General features: G+C 43.6%; 1 protein-coding gene across 50 annotated transcripts in view; it reads right to left on the bottom strand.

Moving 5' to 3' along the window:
• The window catches only part of LOC110501770 (titin), a 186535-nt gene that overhangs the window by 25836 nt on the left and 136758 nt on the right, over window positions 1-23941 (bottom strand). For all 50 annotated transcript variants that reach the window (XM_090215944.1, XM_090215945.1, XM_090215946.1 and 47 more), the window contains 10 exons: window positions 6313-23823; window positions 5908-6204; window positions 5185-5772; window positions 4770-5072; window positions 4366-4662; window positions 3978-4265; window positions 3550-3849; window positions 3013-3315; window positions 2522-2905; window positions 630-2396 (listed from right to left, as the gene is read on the bottom strand). In XM_090215944.1, coding sequence (XP_090072070.1) covers window positions 630-2396; window positions 2522-2905; window positions 3013-3315; window positions 3550-3849; window positions 3978-4265; window positions 4366-4662; window positions 4770-5072; window positions 5185-5772; window positions 5908-6204; window positions 6313-23823 — 22038 coding nt within the window. The remainder of the gene's footprint in view (window positions 1-629; window positions 2397-2521; window positions 2906-3012; window positions 3316-3549; window positions 3850-3977; window positions 4266-4365; window positions 4663-4769; window positions 5073-5184; window positions 5773-5907; window positions 6205-6312; window positions 23824-23941) is intronic.

The raw sequence follows: 23941 nt of genomic DNA, 5'->3' as shown, positions 1-23941 counted from the left end.
AAGTCTGGGAACGTGCTTATATCACTTGGTTTATACTTCCCTATTACATAAGATATTCATGGTACTTGCACTTTCAAAGGCATTGGATTTCATACCATCATTGTGTTGATTGTAAGAATCTGTACATTAAAGTCGCAATCAGCAGTTGCTACATTCATTTTTGGACTTATAAATTAAAGATTTGTACCTATTGATTCTTGAAGAATATAACATATTCATATAACATACATGCCTCATGAACTAGGTTCCCCACCAGAACCTAAAATATAAGCTTGTTTTACTCCAATGTTTGTAAACAAATAAAATGTTAACAAACACTAATTATACTCAAAACATGGTTCAACATATCATTTTGATATCATGGATAATCAGTCTTTGCATCCATAGCTCTGTCTATGAATTTGATTGTGGTTACATTTCTCCAGCCCCATCCCTCAGCTTCTTTACAAAACCAGGGGCGGGGCATTCACTTTGTTTTTGTTTCTACTGCTGATTGCCACTTTAATGAAAAGGTATGCTGCACCCATCGCTGACCTGAAACTCACTGCCTTGTTCAGCCTGGGGATTAATAACAGTTTACCATTATTAACAGAAAACCATGATTGGTTTCCATTTGAATAAGGACTTACCAACTGGAGAAACTGCCATGGTGGTGTTGCTTTCGTCACTCTTGCGGCTGAATCCGGCATCATTCTGAGCGTAGACTCTGAATTGATATTCCAGTCCTTCAATAAGGCCAAGGATTCTGTAGTCTGTTCCAGGGATAGCCACAGTGTTGACCTTCTGCCACATGACACTGTTCTTCTCCTTCTTCTCAACATGGTAGCCCTTGACTGGACAGCCACCATTGAAGACGGGCAGCTCCCACTGAATGGTCATTCCGTCGTTGGTGACGTTGTACACAACAGGCTTTCCTGGTGGACCTGCCGGCCTGAACTGATGTTTAGCGACAACGCTTGGTGACACCAGTGGCTCACTGACTCCATATATGTTCTCAGCACGCACTCTGAACTGGTACCCTATTCCCTTGATCAAGTTGGGCACCTTGAATGTTGTGTCAGTGACACTAGAGCATGCCATCTTCCAGTCATTCTGAGATGTGTCGCGCTTCTCTACAGAGTAGCAAGTGATTTCTCCACCTCCGTAATCATTTGGCTCCTCCCAGGATATTGTGACACTGTCTGCTCTGACCTCATCAAAGTTGATGGGTGCGACAGGCTTTGATGGTGGTCCGCGAGTTATGACAAAAACGTTGAAGGATTTCCTGTACACCCTGTTATCAAGAGTAAGTGTGTATTTCCCACCATGCTCTGGTCTCACATTCTTGATCATGAGAACAACTTTGTTGTCTGTTTTCCTGAAGCGTACTAGTTCGCTCTCCTTCAGTGGCATATTGTCCTTAAGCCAATACGTGGCAGGTTTGGGTTTACCCTTATAGGGCAACTCGATGTGTACATTATGGCCCACACGGACACTGATTTCCCCACCTGGATACTCATCCAGGTTGGCCTCTGGTGGGATGACAAAGTCCTTCACTTCAATTGGTCCAATTTCAGTGAAGTCACCCTTCCCCTTTTCATTTCTGGCGGCAACTCTGAAATTCATTTGTGAGGTTTCTTTGAGTTTTGGTACTTCGTGTTCACATTGTTTGCTGCAGCCGGCAGCTGCCCAGTCCTCTTCATCCTTGAGTCTCTTCTCAATGACGTAGTCAGATATGATGCTTCCACCATCATAATCAGGCTTCACCCACTGCAGTGTTACAGAGGTCTTTGAGGAATCCTTCATAGCAACTTCTTTGACTGGACCAGGAGTTTCTGTAGCTTTTACAGGTTCAACTGTGCTGCAAGGATCACTTATTCCAAATTCATTCTCTGCTGATACACGGAAGAAGAAGGATGTTTTCTCTGAGAGATCTTCAATGGTATAAAATTGTTCTGTGCATTTGGTTGTCACACTAGAGTAGGATCTCTTGGATGAGTCTCTCTTTTCAATGATGTAATTGGTAATATCAGCACCACCATCAAGTTCAGGTTCTTCCCAGCACATGGTTACTTTACCACGAGTGACATCCTTCAATACCAGGTTCGTGCAGACAGCTGGTGAGTCTTGAACCTTCACAGACAGTGTCATTGACTTTGGCTCGCCTACACCGTTTTCAATCTTCACAGTGTACCTACCAGTGTCATTACGGCTGACTTCTGGAATAACAAGGGTTGATGTAGTATCTGTGTGGTGGATTTCATATTTTGTATTATTGTCGATGTTCTCGTCTCCGAACATCCAAGTAGCACTAGGTGCAGGTCTGCCCTTGAGGGGCACTGTGATCTCCACATCCTGCTTGGCTTTTACGATGTAGTGTGTTCTCATGGCAACATCTGGATCGAAGATAGCTTCCTCTGTAAAAATCATTAAAAGATACATACTTTATTTACTGACTTTTCAATACTAGGAAAAGGGACAAAATCTTATGAAACAAAATGTCAATGTATATGCAATGAAACCATGAGGTGTTTTAACTTACCCAGAATATCCTTAGCATGAACAGGCTCTTTCATCTTAATGGCCTCTCCACGCCCTGCGATGTTGACTGCAGATACACGGAAGTAGTAGTCAACATCTGGTGTTAGGCCGGACACAACGTACTCTGCTGTCCTCACTTCTCCCTTCTGGCTGATTACAACCCATTCTCCATTGTCTGCTTCTTCTTCCTCCTCTTCTTCTCCTTCTGATTCAGATGATTCTTCTTTGGGTGGTTTGCGTCGTAGACCCTCCACGTCCGTCAGCTGTTCAACAACGTAGCTGAGGATCTCACTGCCTCCGTCCCACTCTGGCTTGGCCCATCCAAGTGTGATAGATGTCTTGGTTGAGTCAACCACTTTGAGCTTGGTAGGTTCATATGGTGGTTCTAATAAAGAGAATTCACATAATGTAGATATAGTTTTCATAGAGAAGTAAAGGATATGACTTTTACTTATTACATAAGTTAGATGGATGTTAAAGTTTTTTGCTTACCAACTGGATCAGCTGCTTTGTAGTAGTCAGACACATCTGAGAAGGGGCCCTCTCCGGCTTTGTTGATGGCACACACACGGTATTGATATTCATTGCCTTCTGTTAGGTTAAAGATAGTCGTAGTGTTGTTGTTAATCGGATCTTTCAAGACCTTTATCCAGCGAAGGCTCTTCTTGTCACGTCTCTCAAGGTAGTAGCCAGTTACTTGACTACCGCCATCCACACCTGGTTTGTCCCATACAACTACCATTGTTGATTTGGTTGTAGTTGTTACCTCTGGTGTGGCAGGCTGTCCTGGGGTAACTGTGGAATTAATATAAAGAGTAGGTTAAGTTCTAAAAATAAATCCAAAAACAGAGGGGTAACTGTCTTTTATGTCTTTTATAATAAAGACTTAATATGCAAGTCAAGTTGATCATTTTGGGGAATGCCTGCTTTATATTCCATCAGATACAACTTCCGTTTGTGTTTCAAAATAGTGTTTTTTACTTTGTATGCTACAATGTTATGTCCTGTTTTGTTTTATTTTATACTTACCAAATAAATTTTTGGCAACAACAGGCTCAGAGTCCAAGGGCTCTCCATTTCCGAACTTGTTGACACCCCTCACACGGAAAATGTACTCATTTCCTCGTACCAACTTCATGACACCTATGTAGCACTCTTCTAGTCTCTCAGACACGGTAGACCATACCACTCTGCTGGTTTCACGTTTCTCCACAACGTAATGGCTGACCTTAGCACCACCCTCATCAGTGATTGGCTCCCACTTAAGAATGATCTTGTCTGCTGTGACTAGCATAAACTGAATCAAGCCAGGAGGTGGTCCAGGTTTGTCTGGTGAAAATGAGAAAACATTGAGTGCATTAATACATTATTTAACTCATAACAACATGTCTGTTGCAAATTAAAGTATGACACAATTACATGACATAGGCAAAATTTACATGTACAATTTGTTTTACCTAGAACTTCTATCCTGATGGTGGCAGATGCCGAACCCAGAGCGTTTTTGATCTTTATTTCATATGTGCCAGTGTGGCTACGAGTTGCGTCCTTGATGAGAAGACTAGAGGAATCAGTAGTGCTCTCGATGGAGAGTGTAGTGCTTGACACCATTTCTTTTCCATCCTTGTACCACTCAATTGTTGGCAGAGGCTTAGCAAGAATACCCACTCTGATCTTAACCATGGATCCGGCTTTGTATTTCACAACATCTAAATACTCTGGAGGAAGATCAATCGCAGGGGCACCTGAACACGAGAAAAACAAAATATTAGCAACAAAATAATAAATCAAATATCAAGCAAATGACAGTTTCTTTAACTGAAAAGTAAAATGAGCTCAACTCACCACATGAATCGACACAAGTGATTGGACCGACAACATCAGATGGATTGCTGATAGAACCGATTGCGTTCTTTGCGTAAACTCTGAACTCATAGGATTCATTCTGGGTCAAGCCTGACATTGTGAAGTTCATCTCAATCACGTTAGTGAAGTTTGCCCTTGTCCATCTGCCATCTGGGCAGTCCTTCCTCTCCACCATGTATCCAATGACCTTGCTGCCACCATCATAAGGCGGCCTAACCCAGGCCAGACTGATGGAGTTCTTTGTGATCTCGGAGACTCTTACAGCTGCCGGGGGCTCTGAAATACAAAATCAAATTGATCAAGAACAGTTGATGAAAAATACCAACACCATCCACAACAAATTCAGTGACCAAAAAAACTAAAATAATCCATAAGACATTTACCGCAGTTATCAATGGCGAGCACCTCTTCTGATGTTTTGCTGATTTTTCCAATACCAGCTGCATTTTCTGCTATCACCTTGAATTCGTAGATGAGGCCAGGGCAGATGTTTGTTACTCTCAGCTGTGTTCCAATGATTGCTACTTTGTTGACCTTTTGCCACAGAATACTGCTTCTCTCTTTCATCTGCAGGTGGTAGCCCGTGACAGTGTTTCCTCCATCTGTGACAGGCTCGTTCCAATTGACTGTAATGCTCTCTCTTGAAACCATGGTTACCCATGGTGTTGATGGAGGACCAGGGAATGCTAGAATAAACAATGTAATCCTGTAAATTTCAGTCTAATTCAAAGACAAATTTAGATAGTTATTATGGTAGTGGGAATGGATGGTATACTAATAAATGATAGAGACACTTACTGTATGGAAGTTTCACTGTGATTGGTGGGGTGTCAATGTGGTCACTGATACCAAAGCGATTCTCTGCCTTGATTCTGAACTGATATTCCTCTCCTTTGGTAAGCTTGCCGGCCTTTATGGCACTTCTTGCAACCTGAGAAGACACTTCAGTCCAAGCAGGTGTGCTTGTTTCACGTCTCAGTACAACGTAGTTGGTAACTGGGCTGCCACCATCATACACAGGAGGAGCCCATTTGAGAGCCACTGTGGATTCAGTCACTTCGCCAACCTCAATAGGACCAGTTGGAGGACCAGGTCTATCCAACACAACGATGTTGATGAACATCTTGGTGATACCACTTGTATTGGAGGCGCTGATGTCATATCTGCCAGCATCACTTGCAATGCTCTCATTCAGTTTGATGATCAGGCTTTCAGCAGTAACTTGAGTGACCAATCTCTTGGACGGTTTCAGAATAACATTGTTTCTTGACAGAATAACCTTTGCCAAAGGTTTGCTGGTCATAGGAAGCTCAAAGGTCAGATTTGATCCTGATCTCACATAGACAGTATTGCTGGGGTAGTTTTTCATGTCAAAATCTGGGGCCTCTGTAAAACAAACAGTCACAGCATATATGATTTAGCTAATTATCAGTTAACATACACGATTAGCCATGACAGATATGCTGACAATATTTATATAATGAAAAATTCTAAATTAGAAGAGGTGAGTTGAAAACCTACCCAGTTGATCTTTCACTACAACAGGAACGATCATCTCTTTGGGTTCGCCGAGTCCAGCATGATTCTGAGCACTAACTCTAAAGAAGTATTCAGCATTTTCCTTCAAGTTTTTGATTTGGAAGGATGTTGTGTTCACAAGAGTAACCTTCGACCATTTGGGTTGTCCTTTCTCAAGTGCTTCAATGAAGTACTGAGTTACTCTGCTGCCACCATCGTGTTCTGGTCTAATCCATCCGATTGTAACACTGTCCTTGGTTACTGCAATAGCCCCAAGCTTTTGAGGTGGACTTGGTTTTTCTGCAAATATTAAGAACAAAAGTTATAAACCAACAAGATTGTATGGGGTAATTTCTTCATGCAAGTATCAAACAGCAAAATAACATACAAAGTAAAGAAATGTCAAACCTGTAATCTTTGTTCCATTCTTGGGGATAGCAGCTACACCCACTCCAAATTCGTTTTCTCCCATGACTCTGAAGTAATAGAAGGCTCCCTCTTGTAAATCTTCCACTTTGTAGGACAACGCGTGGCAGTTGTTGGTCACACCCACCCATGCCTTTTTGCTGGCTTCACGTTTCTCAACATGGTAGGCCTTCACAGCATCACCTCCATCATTTTCTGGAGCTTCCCATGTAACGGTAGCAGTGTCTTTGGTGACATCCTTAACAACTACATTAAGTGGTGGTCCAGGAGAGTCAAGAACCTTTACAACTATTGGTAATGTTACTGGGTCTCCAATGCCATTCTCTAATGTTACATTGTACTGTCCAGAGTCATTTCTTGTTGCCGTTTCAATTGTTAGTGAAGTGCAGCTGTGATTTGTTTCAATGGTTGCTCTTGCCTTGAGGTCTACTTCCTCCTTGCTCCATTCTACTGATGGTGCAGGTTTTCCCTTATAAGGTACAGTCAGAGTGAATGCGTTGCCATGCTTGACAATCAATGTCTTGCGCATTTCTATGTCAACATCAAACATAGGCTCCACAGTTCTATCCATTGCTGCGATAGGCTCAGAAATTGGACTTTGCTCGCTTTCACCAATCTTGTTTATTGCCTTAACAGCAAACTCATATTCTTCATCTGCTGTAAGTCCAGAGACGGTGAACTCCATGCTCTTTATGTTCTGAATGGCCACTGTCCATTCCTCGTCCTTAAGTTTCTTATACTCCACACAGTATCCAAGGATTGGAGCTCCACCATCTTCTAGTGGCTTGTTCCAAATGATGGAGATTGAACTCTTGGTTGAATCAACAACCTTTGGTTTACTTGGTGGGTCTGGCTCAACCTGTTCATCTTCAGCCCTAAACGATGGGCATGCTTCACTTGGAGGACTCAAACCAGCAGCGTTTTCAGCAAACACGCGGAACACATATTCATATCCTTTTCGTAGTTTAGTTGCTATGGTTGTCAATTCAGTCACAAGCTCTCTGTTCACACGGACCCAGAGTATACCTGCCGTGTCGCGCCTTTCAATGACATATCCAGTAATTTCACTGCCTCCATCTGAAACAGGTTTCTGCCAGACAAGTTTCATCTCCTCACTGGATACCTCCGTGATCTCACAATTTGTGGGAGCAGATGGTTTTGTGAATGGATCAGCCACTTTGACGACCTCACTCTCAAGGGTTTCGCCAAGTCCATACTTATTGACGGCCATGACCCTGAAGATGTATTCATTACCCTTGAGGAGATTTGTGACCTTGTAATGTGTCTTGTTCAGATCTGCATTCACCACTGTCCAAGCAAGACGGCTTGTTTCACGTTTCTCAACAACGTAGTGTGTGATATCTGCGCCGCCTGCTTCTTGAGGAGGACCCCATGCTAAGGTGACATCTTCTGCTGTAATGCCTGTAGTCGCCAGGGGGCCAGCGGGAGGTCCTGGCTTATCCAGGATCACAACGTCCACTGGTGTAGATACTGTTCCGGCAACATTTTGTAGAGTCAAAGTATATTGTCCAGAATCACGCCTTATGCAGTCCTTCACAATTACTGAGGTGCTGGTATCTGTTGCAAGAATCTGAATTCTGGCCCTGAGCTCGATCTCTTTGCCATCTTTTTTCCATGATGCTACTGGCAGTGGACGACCAGCGATATCTGCATTGATTTTAAGAACATCTCCGGCTTTCACAACTACAACAGCTCTGTACTTCACGTCCATCATGATACGTGGTGGATCCACATCATCCTTGACTGTGATTGAACCAGTGGAATCAGATGGGTCACTGAAGCATCCAGCAGCATTCTTTGCAATGACACGGAAGTCATACTGCTGGTCCTTGGTAAGGCCTGTGACGTCATAGTAGGTTTCCACCACGTTGGTGAAGTTACACCTCATCCAGCGGCCTTCTGGGAGATCTCTGCGTTCAATAATGTAACCAGTAACCTTGGCTCCACCATCGTACTCTGGCTTCGTCCAAGCGAGGGATACTGATGTTCTTGTGATACCTGTCACTGTTGGCTCGCCAGGGGGATCGCATGGATCTCTTGCAGAAACAGCCTCACTAGCTTTGCTGCATTTTCCAATTCCAGCAATGTTTTCAGCGTAAACGCGGTATTCATACCCCATGCCCTCTTCAATGCCAGTCACTTTGTATTCTGTATCTTTGATGAGACCTCTGTTCATCTTGTTCCAGATGATGCTGGTTCTCTCCTTTCGCTCCAAATGATATCCAAGAACTGTGCTGCCTCCGTCGTTGACTGGCTCATTCCATGTGACAAGCATGTAAATCTTGGTTGCATGCACCACTTTAGGAGTCGATGGTGGGCCAGGTAGCTTGAAGTTATACTGGGCTGTAATTCCACGGGAATCTGTATGTTGACTCTTTCCATAACGATTTACAGCATAGATACGGAACTGGTATTCAGCACCCTTTGTCAATCGGGAGGCTTTAATTGCTGTTGTTGCAACATTTGCTGAGACCATTTGCCAATCTGTTGCGTTTGTATCTCTCTTCTCTACAATGTAGTTGTTGATGCAGCAACCACCATCATACTCTGGTGGAGCCCATGACAATGAAATACTGTCTGAAGTTACAGCAGTTGGTTTGATAGCAGTTGGTGGACCAGGTTTGTCAAGGACAATAATTCCAATCTCTGCTATTTTCAATCCACCTGGGTTTGCGGCAGTGATTTCATATTTTCCGACATGTTCTCTGCCTGCCTCCTTTATAATAATTTTGGATGAGGTCTTGGTATTCAGAATTGTCAATGAGCTTGTTTGCTTCAAAGGAAGGCCATGATGTTTCCATGCAATAACAGGTTTAGGTCGGCCCCTAACTGGGATTTCAACTGTAAGATCACCTCCAGCCTTCACACTGTAAGTGTTGAATAACACCTCAATTGAGGGTTCAATAGCAATATCTTTTGTTGTCACAGGTAGACCAAGTTCCTTTGGTACACTCTTTCCCTTCTCGTTGATTGCAATGACTCTGAATGAATATGCGTCACCTGCTACTAGGTTTGCAATAGTTGTTTCCAGGATTTTGACTGTGCATGAAGGATTCCACTTCTGGGTACCCTTGTCATCCTTACCTTGCACCTCAACGTTGTAGCACATTACTTTGCTTCCACCATCATGAGCTGGCTTTTCCCAGGCAAGTGATACACTGTTTTTCGTGAGATCTGTAACTCTGACATTTCGTGGTGGCATAGGCACTTCAGAAACTTTAATTGGGTTTTTGGTTTCAGCCATCAACCCAATGCCATACTCATTTACAGCACATACACGGAAGTAGAAAATGCATCCCTCTGGCAACTCATCAATCTTGAAGGAATTAGATAAGCAGTTAGTTGTCACGGCAGTGTAAGCCTTTCTGGTGGATTCTCGCTTCTCCACAATGTAATTGGTTATTTTTGATCCACCGTCTGTGAGTGGTGTTTCCCAAACAAGATTTACAGAATCTTTTTTGATATCTTTGACTGCAAAGGCCTGTGGAGCACTTGGTGTGTCCAACACTCTGACGTTGATAAGTGCAGATTTTTCACCAGTGTTATTCTCAAGGTTCAATGTGTATTTACCACTGTCGAATCGGTTTACATTGTCAATTACAAGCATAGTATATGAGCTTGTGGATTCTATCATGACACGTTCTGTCAGCTCGCCGTCCAACTTTGCCCATTTAACTTCAGGTTCAGGTCTTCCTCTGATTGTGACAAACAGACGCAGAGATCCACCTGCACGGACAGAGACAACCTTCCTGAGGTTGGCATCCAGTTCAATCTCTGGTGCCTCAACTCTTTCTGCAGCTATCACAGTGCCATGTATATCTGCAGGCTCACCAACTCCCTCTGAATTGATAGCACAGACACGGAATTTGTATTCTAGTCCTGCCTTCAAGTCCTTAATAGTGAGGTGAGTCGCCTGGATGCCAGTTGGAGGTGTACAAATGGTCCATTGATACTCCTTAGGAGGTTCTTTCACCCCTTCTACTGCTGCTGTTTCCACTTCCTCCTCTTCTTCCAAATACTCTTCTTCTGCTGCTGCTGCTTCTTTCCTTTTCTTTTCCTCTTCCATTGCTTTCCTCTCCTCTTCTGTCACCTCTCTCATTTCAACAATGTACCCTTTAATGTATGCTCCACCGTCAGAAGCGGGTTTGCCCCAAGTCAAGGACACAGTCGAGCTGGTGTGATCTGCCACCTTAGGATGGTGTGGTGGTCCAGGTGCTGTTGTAGCATTGCATGCTCTGTAGAACAGGGAGAGTTCGCTCAGATCTCCCACTCCAGCTTCATTCTCTGCAGAAACACGATATTCATAGAAATGACCATCCAAAAGCCCAGTGACTTTGAAGTGTAGATCAGTCAATGGCTGCCGGTTGCATTTGGTCCACCTTACACCATCCTTGTCACGTTTCTCAAGATGGTAGCAGTCGATTTCTGCTCCACCATTGTTCTCTGGCTTTGACCATGATAGGATCATAGAATCCTTTGTTATTTTACTTGCTTCAGGTGTTCCGGGTGCACTTGGAGGCTTGTATGGATTGCGTGCAGTTACTGCCTCACACTCCAAAGGATCACCAATGCCATATTTGTTCACAGCCCTAACCCTGAAGATATATTCATTCAATTCCAGTAGGTTGATCACTTTGAAATTTGTAGCTTGAATATTTGCGTTAACCACAGTCCAGGATAACCGACTGGTCTCTCTCTTTTCCAGAATATAGTGACTTATAGCTGCACCACCATCCAGAGAGGGATCAGTCCAAGATAGGAAGCATCTGTCGGCAGTCAGTCCAGTGACTCTCAGTGGTCCAGTGGGTGCACCTGGTTTATCAAGGACCTTCACAGTGATTGGGATTGTCTTTACCCCACCGATATTGGTGAGACTGAGGTCATAGTTTCCACTATCTAACCTTGTGCAGTCCTTGATATGCATAGCTGCACGTTTCTGTGTAGTTTTCACTTCAATTCGAAGAGCTTTGTCCATTTGCTTTCCTTCCTTCAACCATAAGACCTCAGGAGCGGGTTTGCCATAGATGTCAGCATCCAAAACTAAGTTGTCCCCAGCATTAACAACAATGACATCCTTGTATTTAGGATCCATTGAGGCTCTTGGTGCTTCAATCTCATCTGTGGCAGTAATGGGTCCAGTGCTGTCAGAAGGCTCACTGAAAATACCAGCGGCATTTCTTGCAATCACTCTGAACTCATATTTTTCATTTTCTGTCAAGCCAGAGATGGCAAATTCTGTCTCAATGACATTTGTGAAGTTGGCTCTCATCCAGCGACCCTCAATGTTGGCTAGATCTCTCCGCTCCACAATATATCCAGTGATCTTACTGCCTCCATCATACAGTGGTTTAGTCCATTGAATCACAATGTGATTCTTGGAGATAACAGTAGCCTCAGGGGTACCTGGTAGATCAACTGGATCTCGAGCAACGAATGATTCTGATATTTTGGATGCTCTGCCAATGCCAACAATGTTTTCAGCATAGACCCTGTATTCATATCCAATGTCCTCCTCAAGATTACATATCTTGAAAGAGGTATCAGCGATGAGGGCTTTGTTGAGTTTCGTCCACATAATGCTGGTTCTTTCTTTAGATTCAAGATGGTATCCAATAACCGTACTACCACCATCATTGACTGGCTCATTCCATTCAATAATCATTTGATCCTTTGTTGCAGATTTGATGTATGGAGTTCCAGGTGGTCCTGGGGATTTGTATGGATATTGCACCACAATTGATTTTGTGTCCAAAGGAGCGCCCTTTCCATATCTATTCTCAGCAGAGATTCTGAAACAGTACTCTGCGCCAGTTTTCAGCTTGGTTATTTTGATAGCTGTTCTAGCTAGCTGTGCATTCACACTTTGCCATGCTGTTTGTGTTGTATCTCGTCTTTCCACATTGTAATGCTTTACTTGACATCCGCCTGTGTACTCCGGGGCTCCCCATGAAAGACTGACAGAGTTATTGCTTACTTCAAGGACTTTAATGGGTCCGGTTGGAGGACCGGGTTTGTCAAGGATTGTGATTCCTATGTCTTCAGAGAATAAGCCAGCTGTGTTAGTTGCCATAATGGTATACTTTCCAAAGTCGTCCTTACATGCCTCAGTAATTTTAATGGTAGCAGTTGTTGCTGTGTTTATCACATTCACTCTTGTTGTCATTTTCAATGGCATACCCTCTTTCTTCCAAACAATTTGGGGTTTCGGCCTACCAAACACTGGGATTTCTACTATCAGATCGTCACCAGCTTTGACGGTGTAGGTGTTGAACATGAGTTTTAAGCTTGGTTCAATAGTCATGTCATTAGCAACAACTGGCATAGCCAGTGCTTTAGGCTCACTCTTTCCCTTCTCATTGTAAGCTACAATACGGATCAGATACTCCTGTCCAGCAGTAAGTCCAGTGACTGTGCCATGACAATCACCCTTTGTGGATGTTGCAACACCCCATTTGTCCCCTCCCTTTTGCTGCATCTCAACTAGGTAACCAGTAATTCTGCTTCCACCATCATGCTCTGGTTTTTCCCATCTGAACGATGCGCTGACTTTAGTAACATCAGTCAAGAAGATCTTTCCGACTGGAAGAGGCACCTCAGAGGCCTTTGTTGCAAGCTTTGTTTCAGTCGACGATCCAACTCCATATTCGTTCTCAGCCATAACTCTGAAGTAATACATAGCCCCCTCAACAAGGTTTTCAACCTTGTAGGTTGTTTTGTTGACCTTGGTTGTTACATTTGCAAAAGCTTTCCTGATTGATTCACGTTTGTCAACAACATAATTCTTGATTTTTGCTCCGCCATCAGTAAGAGGGGCATCCCAAACAAGAGTTATGGAGTCTTTCTTGATCTCTGTCAGTTTGAGATTCAGAGGGGCACCTGGTGTATCTAGCACTTTCACAGTTACAAATTCAGAAACGGTACCACTGCTGTTCTTCACAGTCACATTGTACTTTCCAGAATCACTTCTGTCACAAGAGTCAATGGAAAGCTGAGTATAGTTGAGACCTTTATCAACCACTGCTTTCTCTTGCAATTCTTGTTCTTCTTCCACTTCTTCAACCTTCTTCAGCTTACACCACTTAATCTCTGGCGTTGGTCTGCCTTTGAATGGTACATTGATTCTCACAGATCCTCCAGCACGCACCACAATTCCTTTCCTCAATTCCGAGTCCAGTTGAATTTCTGGATCCTCTACCTTCTCCTCTGGTTTAGATGTTCCAGATACAGCAGCTAGTTCACCAACACCCAGTTTATTGATAGCACAGACCTGGATCTGATATTCCTGACCCTCAGTAAGTTTTGTGATTTCAAATTTATTGACCCGCAGGCCTGTTGGTGGTGTGCACATTGTCCATTCCTCCTCCTCAGCTTTGCAAATCTCTACAATGTATCCCTGGATAGGACTGCCACCATCATTGAGAGGCTTTCCCCATGCGACTGTGATTGAGCTCTTTGTGGTATCAATCACATGTGCATGTGTGGGTGCCCCAGGTTTGTACTTGGGATCACTGGCCTTAAAGTATGATGTTGGTAGACTTGGCTCACCAACACCAGCTGCATTTTCAGCAGATACTCTAAACTCATATTCATGATCTGATGTCAGACCTGTTACTCTGAAAGATAGGTCTGTGACCTTTTGCCTGTTGCATTTGGTCCATTTAACTCCAGCTCTGTCTTTCTTCTCAATGATGTAAGTAGTAATGTTACTTCCCCCATCAGTCTCTGGTGCAGAATAGCAGACAGTCATGGAATCCCGGGCAATGTTCGTTACATCATTAACATGTGGTGCACCAGGGACAACAAATGGATTTTTCATTATTACTGCTGAAGACTCCACATGTTCACCAATGCCATAACTGTTGATAGCCATGACACGGAAAATATACTCATTGCCCTCCAGGAGACTAGTTACTTTATACACTGTGGTCTCACAGCTGTTAGAAACCATAGTCCAAGCAAGACGACTGGTTTCACGCCTCTCAATGAGGTAGTGTGTGATGTTGCTGCCTCCATCATGTAGTGGAGCACGCCATGACAGAGTACATTTGTCACAAGCGACTCCAGTGACATGGAGGGAACCTACAGGTGGTCCTGGTCTGTCTAGTACATTCACCTTGAATGGAACTGACTCTGATCCAGCAACATTTGTCAGGACAAGTTTGTAATTTCCACCGTCAACTCTGACAGAATCCTTCACAACTATCATTGCGACGCTTTCTGTATTTTTGACCTCCAATCTCATTGTATTCTTTTCAATTTCCACATCATCCTTGAACCACTGGATTGTGGGTACTGGCTTTCCATGTACATCAGCATCAAGTTTGAATGTGTCTCCTGCATTGATAATGATCGTTTTGGTGAACGCAGGATCAATAGAATATCTTGGCGCTTCCACCTCATCGTTTGCTGTTATAGGTCCACTGTTATAAGATGGCTTGCTGAATGTTCCAACTGCATTCTTAGCAATGACTCTGAAGTCATACTGTGCATCAGCAGTTAGTCCAGTAGCAGTAAACCTGGTCTCAATAACGTTGGTAAAGTTTGCCTTCATCCAGCGTCCCTCTGGAAGGTCACGTTTCTCAACAACATAACCAGTAATCACACTTCCTCCATCATATTCTGGCTTTGTCCATTCAATGGTGATGGACTCTTTGTTTACAATGATAGCCTCTGGGGTGCCAGGAGGATCACAAGGATCACGTGCAACACAACCCTCTGAGATTTTGCTGCATCTGCCAATACCAACAATATTTTCAGCATAAACTCTGAATTCATATTCAACAGCCTCCTCTAAGGGACCGGTTTTGTAAATGGTGTCTTTGACGAGTGATTTGTTAAGCTTAGTCCAGAGGATGCTGTTTCTCTCTTTCCTTTCAAGGTGATAGCCTAGAACAGAACTACCTCCATCTGCGACTGGTTCATGCCACTCTACAACCATATATTCCTTGGAGAGAGATGCAATGAATGGAGTGCCGGGTGGGCCAGGTTCTTTGTAAGGGTACTTTATAGTCAAAGGATGTGAGTCCAAACCGTAACTCTTGCCATATCGATTTTGAGCAATGATTCTGAATTGATATTCAGCCCCAGTTTTCAGCCTTTGCACCTTGAGCGTAGTTCTTGCCACGGAGGCAGCAACATTCTCCCAAGTTGTGGTGGTTGTGTCTCTTTTCTGAACAATGTAATTTGAAATCTGGCAGCCACCAGAATGCTTTGGTGGACCCCAAGAAATAGTTGCAGTGTTAATAGTAACTTCATCAAACTTTACAGGTCCACTTGGTGGGCCAGGTTTATCAAGAGCAATGATTTCAATTGTTGCGTTCTTTTCCCCAACTACATTAGTAACATTAATGCCATACATTCCGCCATCTTCTCCTGTAGCCTCTGTGATACTTAGAGTTGTGCTATCTGGTGTGTTAGTGATTTTAACCCTTGAGGTGTGGAGTAGGATTGATCCATCCTTTGTCCATTTAACTGCTGGTTTAGGACGTCCTGCGATTGGGATTTCAACCTTGAAGTCTTTACCAACCCGAACACTGTAATTGCTAAATGCAGGTCTAACATCAGGCTCGATAACAAGGTCCTTTGCTGTCACTGGAAGTGCAAGTTCTCTTGGGTCACTCTTTCCTTTGTCATTGATAGCAAACACTCTGAAAAGATATTCTTCACCCGGATTTAGATTGTTGACAACAGACTCCATTGCTCTGACAGTTGCAACACCTGACCATTTCTCAGAGCCTTTAGGTTGTATCTCTAGCAGGTAATGAATGATTCTACTTCCACCATCATGCTCAGGCTTCTCCCAGGCAAGAGAGATGCTTGTCTTGGTTCGGTCAACAACACTCAGTTTTCGTGGGATTTGGGGTACTTCTGAGGCTTTGATGGGATCAACGGTTGCTGTAGGCAAGCCAACACCATGTTCGTTTTCAGCAAGGACTCGGAAATAATAATTGCAACCCTCTTGAAGGTTCTCAACCTTGTATGATAATTTGTGGCAGTTTGTCACCACAGCTGCATAGGCTTTCCTGGTGCTTTCCCGCTTCTCAACAATATAGTTTCTGATTTTAGCTCCTCCATCCAACACAGGGGCATCCCATGTAAGTGTCACTGATTCACCAGTGATATCTTTCACTTTGAGGTTGACTGGGGCACTAGGTGTGTCAAGAACTCTAACGGTAATTAAAGCAGATTTTTCACCACTGGCGTTCTCTGCAGAAACAGTGTATTTTCCACTGTCAAATCTGTTGACATTATCAATCACAAGGGACGTGTAACTACTTGTCACTTCAACTTGTGCATTCTCCTTAATAGGACCTTCATCCTTTCCCCATTTGACTTCAGGTTGAGGTCGTCCTCTGATAGGAATGAACAGTCTGAGGGAACATCCAGCCTTAATGTTCACAACCTTTCTCAGGTCTGGGTCAATGTCCAGATCTGGTTCCTCAATCCTCTCCTCGACAAGAATGATTCCAGAGACATCTGAATGGTCTCCAACACCAAGCTTGTTGACAGCACAAACTCTGAACTTGTACAAATGCATTTCCTCCAATTTTCTAACTTCAAATCTTGTTTGTTTGATGCCACTTGGTGGAGTACAGATTGTCCACACCTCAGCAGGTTCTTCCTCTGTAGCTCCTTCTGCACTTCCTTTTTCTGCGGGTTCTGCCTTGGAAGGTGCTGCGTCTGCAGGTGCAGGTGCTGCTTCGGCGGGTGTTGCCTCAGCAGGTGTTGCCTCAGCTGCTCCTTTTTCAGCGGGTGCTTCCTCTCCCTCAGCAGCTGGTGCCTTAGTGGCCGGTTCCACAACGACGGATTGCTTAGTGAGAGATGCAGGAGATGGCACTTCGCATTTCTCCACAATGTATCCTTGAATCTCACATCCTCCGTCATATATAGGTTTGCCCCATGACAGGAAAACTGAAGTTTTGCTTATGTCAGTTACTTTAGGATTAATTGGTGCACCTGGTCTGAAGATTGGATCCAAAGCCTTGTAGAAAACTGTTGGGGAGCTTGGCTCTCCAACTCCAGAGACATTCTCAGCCAGAACTCTAAATTCATAAATATGACTTTCCATAAGTCCGGTGACTTTGTAGGTTAAGTCAGTAACTGTCTTCCTATTGCATCTGGTCCATCTCACACCCTCCTTATCGTGCTTCTCAATAATGTATCCAATAATATTACTGCCACCATCATATCCAGGTGCCTCCCAGGTAATCACCATTGAATCCTTTTTGACATCGGAAACCTCCAACCTACTTGGTGAATCTGGGGGAACGAATGGGTCTTTGACAGTAACAGCAATTGATTCCAGACCCATACTAAGTCCAAATTTGTTTACTGCCTGGACTTTGAAAATGTACTCATTTCCCTCCAAGAGTTTTGTAACCTTCAGATAATTTGACTCACACTTATTATCAACAACAGTCCAAATTAATCTGCTTGTCTCCCTTCTCTCTACAATGTAATGAGTGATTTTACTGCCGCCATCATAGAGTGGGGATTTCCAAGCAAGGCAACATTGATCATTTGTGATGCCAGTAACAGAGATAGGACCTTGTGGTGCCCCAGGTTTATCCAGAACAACCACATTGATCTTCACTGACTTCTCGCCTCCTGGATTTTTTAGAAGTAAAGTGTACTTGCCTCCATCTTCAAGTTTAGCCTCTTTGACAGTCAACAAAGTGGTGCTGTCTGTATTTTTTATGTCTCTGGTGATAGTGTTTGCAAGGGGTGCCTCGTGGCCACTCTTCATCCAGAGGATTTCGGGTATTGGACTACCATGAACATCGGCATCGATTTTGAAGCCATCTCCAGCATTAACATAAACAGTTTGTGTGAACTGTGGGTCAATGCTAATACGAGGAGGGTCAATTTCATCTTTAGCAGTAATTGGTCCAGTGCTGTATGAGGGAAGGCTGAAAACACCTGCTGCGTTTCTTGCAATAACACGGAACTCATATTTCTGGTTCTCCACAAGGCTGGTTGCCACATACTCTGTTTCAATGATATTTGTGAAGTTGGTTTTGTTCCAGCGGCCCTCTGGCAACTCTTTCTTCTCTACAATATAGCCGGTGACATTGGCACCACCATCATACTCTGGCTTTGTCCATGTGATTGTTACAGAATCCTTTGTTATCTTAGTAGCCTCAGGATCTCCGGGGGGATCGCAAGGATCCCTAGAAATGTGACCTTCGGAAAGTTTGCTAACTTTTCCAATTCCCACAATGTTTTCAGCGTAAACTCTGAATTCATATTCCTGTCCTGGTTCCAGACCAGTGGTCTTGTAAGATGTATCCTGGATGAGAGACTTATTGAGTTTCACCCAGAGAATACTGTTTCTCTCTTTGCGCTCAAGATGATATCCCAGCACAGTGCTTCCACCATCATTAACAGGCTCATTCCACACAACTACCATGCTATCCTTTGTTGAAGACTGTACAGATGGTGTTCCTGGAGGGCCTGGTAATTTGAATGGATACTCAGCAACAACAGACCCTGAGGTCAGAGATGGGCCCTTTCCATACCTGTTCTGAGCTGTCACCCTGAACTGGTACTCTGAACCGCTTTTCAGCCTCGAAGCTTTAATCGTTGTTCTTGCATGATTTGGAGACACGACCAACCAAGTTTGTGTGGACGTGTCTCTCTTTTCTACAAGGTAGCTGTTGATTGTTGCACCACCATCATACTCTGGAGGAGTCCAGGAGAAAAGCACACTGTCAGTAGTAACAGCCTCAACTTTAATTGGGCCCTTTGGTGGTCCAGGTTTGTCAAGAACAACTACTGAGATGTATAAAGATGTATCCCCAGCGGTGTTTGCGAGTATGATTCGGTACTGACCAACATCTTCTCTGCATGCCTCTTTGATTTGAAGATTGATCAGTTTATCTGATCCTCCAAAGTTAACTCTGGTGGTACGCTTCATAGGTAGATTGTCCTTTATGAATGAAATAGTTGCTCGGGGACGAGCAATAAACGGAATCTGTACTGTCAAATCCTCTCCTGCTAGAACACTGAATGTGTTGAACAACATTTTAGCTGATGGGACAATCACAAGATCTTTAGCAATCACTGGCACACCAATTTGACGTGGATCACTTGTTCCTTTTTCATTTCTTGCTGCTACACGGAACATGTACTCTTCACCTGGTGTCAGTCCAGGGACAACTGCTTCTAATGTTTTGACAATGGAAGACTGGACCCATTTCTCGGCACCTTTGCTCAGCATCTCAATAACATAGCATAACACTCTACTTCCTCCGTCATGCTCTGGTTTCTCCCAAGACAGGGTGGCACTAGTCTTGGTAACATCGGCAAGGGTGATTTTGGCAGGAGGCTGTGGTTTTTCAGAAACTTTAACTGATTCACGGGTTTCAATTGGTAGGCCAATTCCATATTCATTTTCAGCTAAAACTCTGAAGTAGTAGTTACACCCCTCCTGCAGCTGGTCAACTTTCCAGGTGTTCTTATGACAGTTAGAATTTACAGTGGCATATGCTTTCCTTGTTGATTCACGTTTTTCAACAATGTAGTTCTTAATCTTTGCTCCACCGTCATTTACTGGAGCATCCCAGATAAGAGTGACAGATTCTTTAGTGACGCTGTTGATCTTGAGATTTTGCGGGGCACCTGGGGTATCTAGCACTCTGACATTCACAGCAGCTGTATTGGATCCAGAACTGTTTTCTATTGTAAGCACGTACTTGCCACTGTCAAATCGGTTGACATTTTCCACCACCAGTGATGTGTAAGAAGTTGTGCTTTCAATGGTTGCTCTCGTAATAGGTTCACCATCTTCTTTGGTCCATTTTGCCTCGGGTGATGGTCTTCCTCTGATAGGTACAAAAAGTCTCAATGTGTTACAGGCTCTGATATTCACAACCTTCTTTAGCTCTGCATCCAGGTCAAATTCCGGTGGAAGCAGCCTGTCTTGAGCTTTCGGTGTGCCAGGAATAGTTGCTTCCTCTCCAATACCCTCACTGTTTACGGCAGAAACTTGAATCATGTACTCTTTGTCCTCCTCTAAGTTCATAAGGGTAAACGATGTACCCATTAGTCCTCCTGGCGGAGTAACAATTGTCCATTCCTCCTCCCCAGGAATGCAGGTCTCCACAATGTATCCTGTGATTTCAGAACCACCATCATAATTTGGCTTGTTCCATGCAATCGTAATGGACGACTTGTTTGTGTCCACGACTCTTGGGTTTCCTGGAGGGCCTGGTTCGTAGAGGGTGTCAGTAGCCTTGTAGAAAGGACTTGAATTGCTTGGTAAGCTTAATCCAGCTGCATTCTCTGCAAGAATTCTGAATTCATATTCATGTGTTACTAGAAGCCCAGTTACCTTGAACTGCAAGTCTTTTACTTTCTTCTTGTTGCATTTTACCCAGCGAAGACCAATCTTGTCTTTCCTTTCAATATTATAGTTTGTGATTGGAGTTCCACCATCATACTCAGGAGCCTTCCACATAAGAATCATTGAATCCTTAGTGATTATTGTTACTTCAGGATCCTTTGGAGGATCTGCTGGCACCCATGGATTGTTTGCAATAGTTGGAGCAGATTCTAGAGGCTCTCCAACTCCATATTTGTTGACTGCCATTACTCTGAATATGTACTCATTTCCTTTGAGTAACTTGTTCACCTTAAATTGGGTATCAGTTAAGCCTGAGGCCGAATTTGTCCATGCAAGCCTGCTTGATTCACGCTTTTCAATCACGTAATGGTCAATCTCTGCACCACCATCATCTGCGGGTGGAGCCCATTCCAAAATACAGTTGTCAGATGTGATATCTGACACCACCAGGGGTCCTCCAGGTGGACCTGGCCTGTCAAGGACTTTGACATTAAAGATATGCTTGGCAAACCCTCCAACATTTGTGGCAGTCAGAACAAATTCACCTCCATCTCTTCTTAACGAGTCTTTGTTAATCAGAGTTGTTGTTAAGTCAGTCATTTTAATTGTCAATTTCATCGTATTTTCAATGTCCTTTCCACCCTTGGTCCACACCATGGATGGTAGTGGTTGGCCTGCAACATCTGCCTCAAGTTTGAAGTTTTCCCCTGCTTTCAGTAGAATCACATCCTTGAATTTGGCATCAACCATGATTCGTGGTTCCACAATATCATCTGTGCAGGTGATGGGATCCGATGGCTCAGATGGTTCACTTACTGAACCAGCTGCATTTTTGGCAAGTACACGGAATTCATAGGCCTCATTCTGAGTTAACCCACTTACAGTGAAAGTGGTCTCAATGATGTTTGTGAAGTTGGCCCTCATCCAACGACCAGCTGGTAAGTCTCTCTTTTCCACTACGTAGCCAGTAATCTTGAACCCACCATCATATTCAGGCTTTGTCCATTGAATTGTTACTATATTCTTGGAAACAAAGATTGGCTCTGGTTGACCTGGTGGATCCACTGGATCAAGGGCTAGCATTGCTTCTGAAGCCTTGCTTGGTTTACCAATTCCCGCCATGTTTTCAGCAGTGACGCGGAATTCATATGCAACTCCATCTTCCAGTCCACTTGATTTGAATTGATTATCTTTCACCGTGGATTTGCTGATCTTTTGCCAAAGGATGCTGCTTCTCTCTTTCCTCTCAATGTGATATCCAATGACTTCACTTCCACCATCATAAACAGGTTCATTCCAGCCAATTGTCATTGTGTCTTTGGTAAAGGCCACAACCTTTGGAGTACTAGGTGGCCCAGGGGGTTTGAATGGATATGCAGCAACCACTGACTCTGAGATGATTGGTTGACCAGCACCATATCTGTTTTTAGCTTTGACTCTGAACTGGTATTCCGCACCAGTCTTCAGACGAGTAGCTTTAAATATTGTACGGATTACCGATGATGTCAATTCTATCCATGACGTTCCTGTAGTTTCTCTTAATTCAACAATGTAATTGTTGATTGGTACACCTCCATCATTCTCAGGCGTTCCCCAAGAGATGACAGCATAGGTACGGGAGATTTCATCAATTTTTATTGGTCCCTTTGGAGGTCCAGGGACATCGTGCACTTTTACTATGATGGTATCTGTCACTGAGCCAACTATGTTCTTCCCTGTCATGCCATAATGTCCTGTGTCACTCCTTATGCATTCTGTTATATTCAGGATACTTGTGGTTGCAGTACGTTCAGTGATTATTCTTGGGGTTATCTTGAGGTGCTGACCATCTTTCGTCCATGAAACAGTTGGTTTTGGACGTCCCATAACTGGTATCTCAACTTTAATCTCATCTCCTGCCCTGGCAATGACAATTTTCTGGCATATTCCACGCAGGTCAAATTCTGGCATTGTTATTGTTTCCTTGATAGTAACAGGCTTGCTGTCACAAGGACCACTTCTTCCAGAGTGGTTTACAGCCATGACACGGAATATATACTGTTCGTTTTCATTCAGGTTCTTCACTATGAAGTCCATTGTCTTGACAGTTGTCACATGGGACCACTGGTCTCCTCCCTTCTTTTGAGCTTCAAGGACATATCCAGTAACTCTACTACCACCGTCATGTTTTGGCTTTGTCCATGCAAGACTGACAGAGGTCTTGGTGACATCTGTAGCATAAACGCTCTCAGGGGGTGTTGGTGCTTGAGATGCTCGAATTGGATCTGTAGTCTCAACCGACTCGCCAATTCCGTACTCATTTTCAGCCGACACTCTGAAGTAATATTCTGACCCTTCTGCTAGATCAGGAATTCTAACTGTGCTATTTGGACACACTGATATTATGGTGGAATATGCTTTGCGTGTTGACTCTCTCTTTTCAATTATATAATTTGTTATCTTTGAACCACCATCGATAAGCGGCAGTTCCCATTGAAGAGTGATGCTCTCTTTGTCAATGTGCTTTGGCTTCAGATTAATTGGTGGTCCAGGTGAATCCAGAACTCTCACATTGACATGAGCAGTCTTCTCTCCTGCAGCATTCGTAAGGATCAAGTTGTATCTTCCTGCATCATTTCTTGTGCAGTCAGGGATGACAAGCATAGTGTATGACTCTGTGCTGTCAATGTTAGCACGTCCTTTGAGTGGTGTGTCTTCGCCCTTCGTCCAAGCTACTTCAGGAGCTGGGCGACCTTTAATGGGCACAAATATGCGGATGGAACATCCCGCCCTGACAACAAGGGTTCTTCTCAGCTCAACATCCAGTTCAAGATCTGGCTCTTCTTCACGTTCAATAATTTCAACCAGTTCTTCAGTTTGAGCTGGTTCACCAACTCCCTCTGCATTCATTGCACTGACTCTGAAGTGGTATTTTGCTCCCACTTTCAAGTTAGGAACAACAAATTCTGTAATTCTCAGTGGAGCAGTTGGTGTGTCCTTGAACCATTCCTCTTCTCCATCTTTTTTATGCTCAACAAAGTACCCTGTGACTTCAAGCCCACCATCTTCAAGTGGTTTCCCCCAGAAGAATGTTGCAGAAGTCTTTGTTGTATCTGTAATTCTTGGGTTGATTGGAGGTCCAGGTGCATCTAAAATAGTAATAGAAGTGATCAGTATATGATTAAAATATAACATTAAGGCAAATCCCTATATATAATGATTCAATATTACAACAATGACAGAGATTAGATATCTAAAAGTGAGGTA

This window comes from Oncorhynchus mykiss, chromosome 22 (genome assembly GCF_057628025.1).
Source record: "Oncorhynchus mykiss isolate SJ-2025 chromosome 22, ASM5762802v1, whole genome shotgun sequence".
In the NCBI taxonomy this organism is placed as follows: domain Eukaryota; kingdom Metazoa; phylum Chordata; class Actinopteri; order Salmoniformes; family Salmonidae; genus Oncorhynchus; species Oncorhynchus mykiss.
This window is presented reverse-complemented; position numbering and strand designations above follow the sequence as displayed.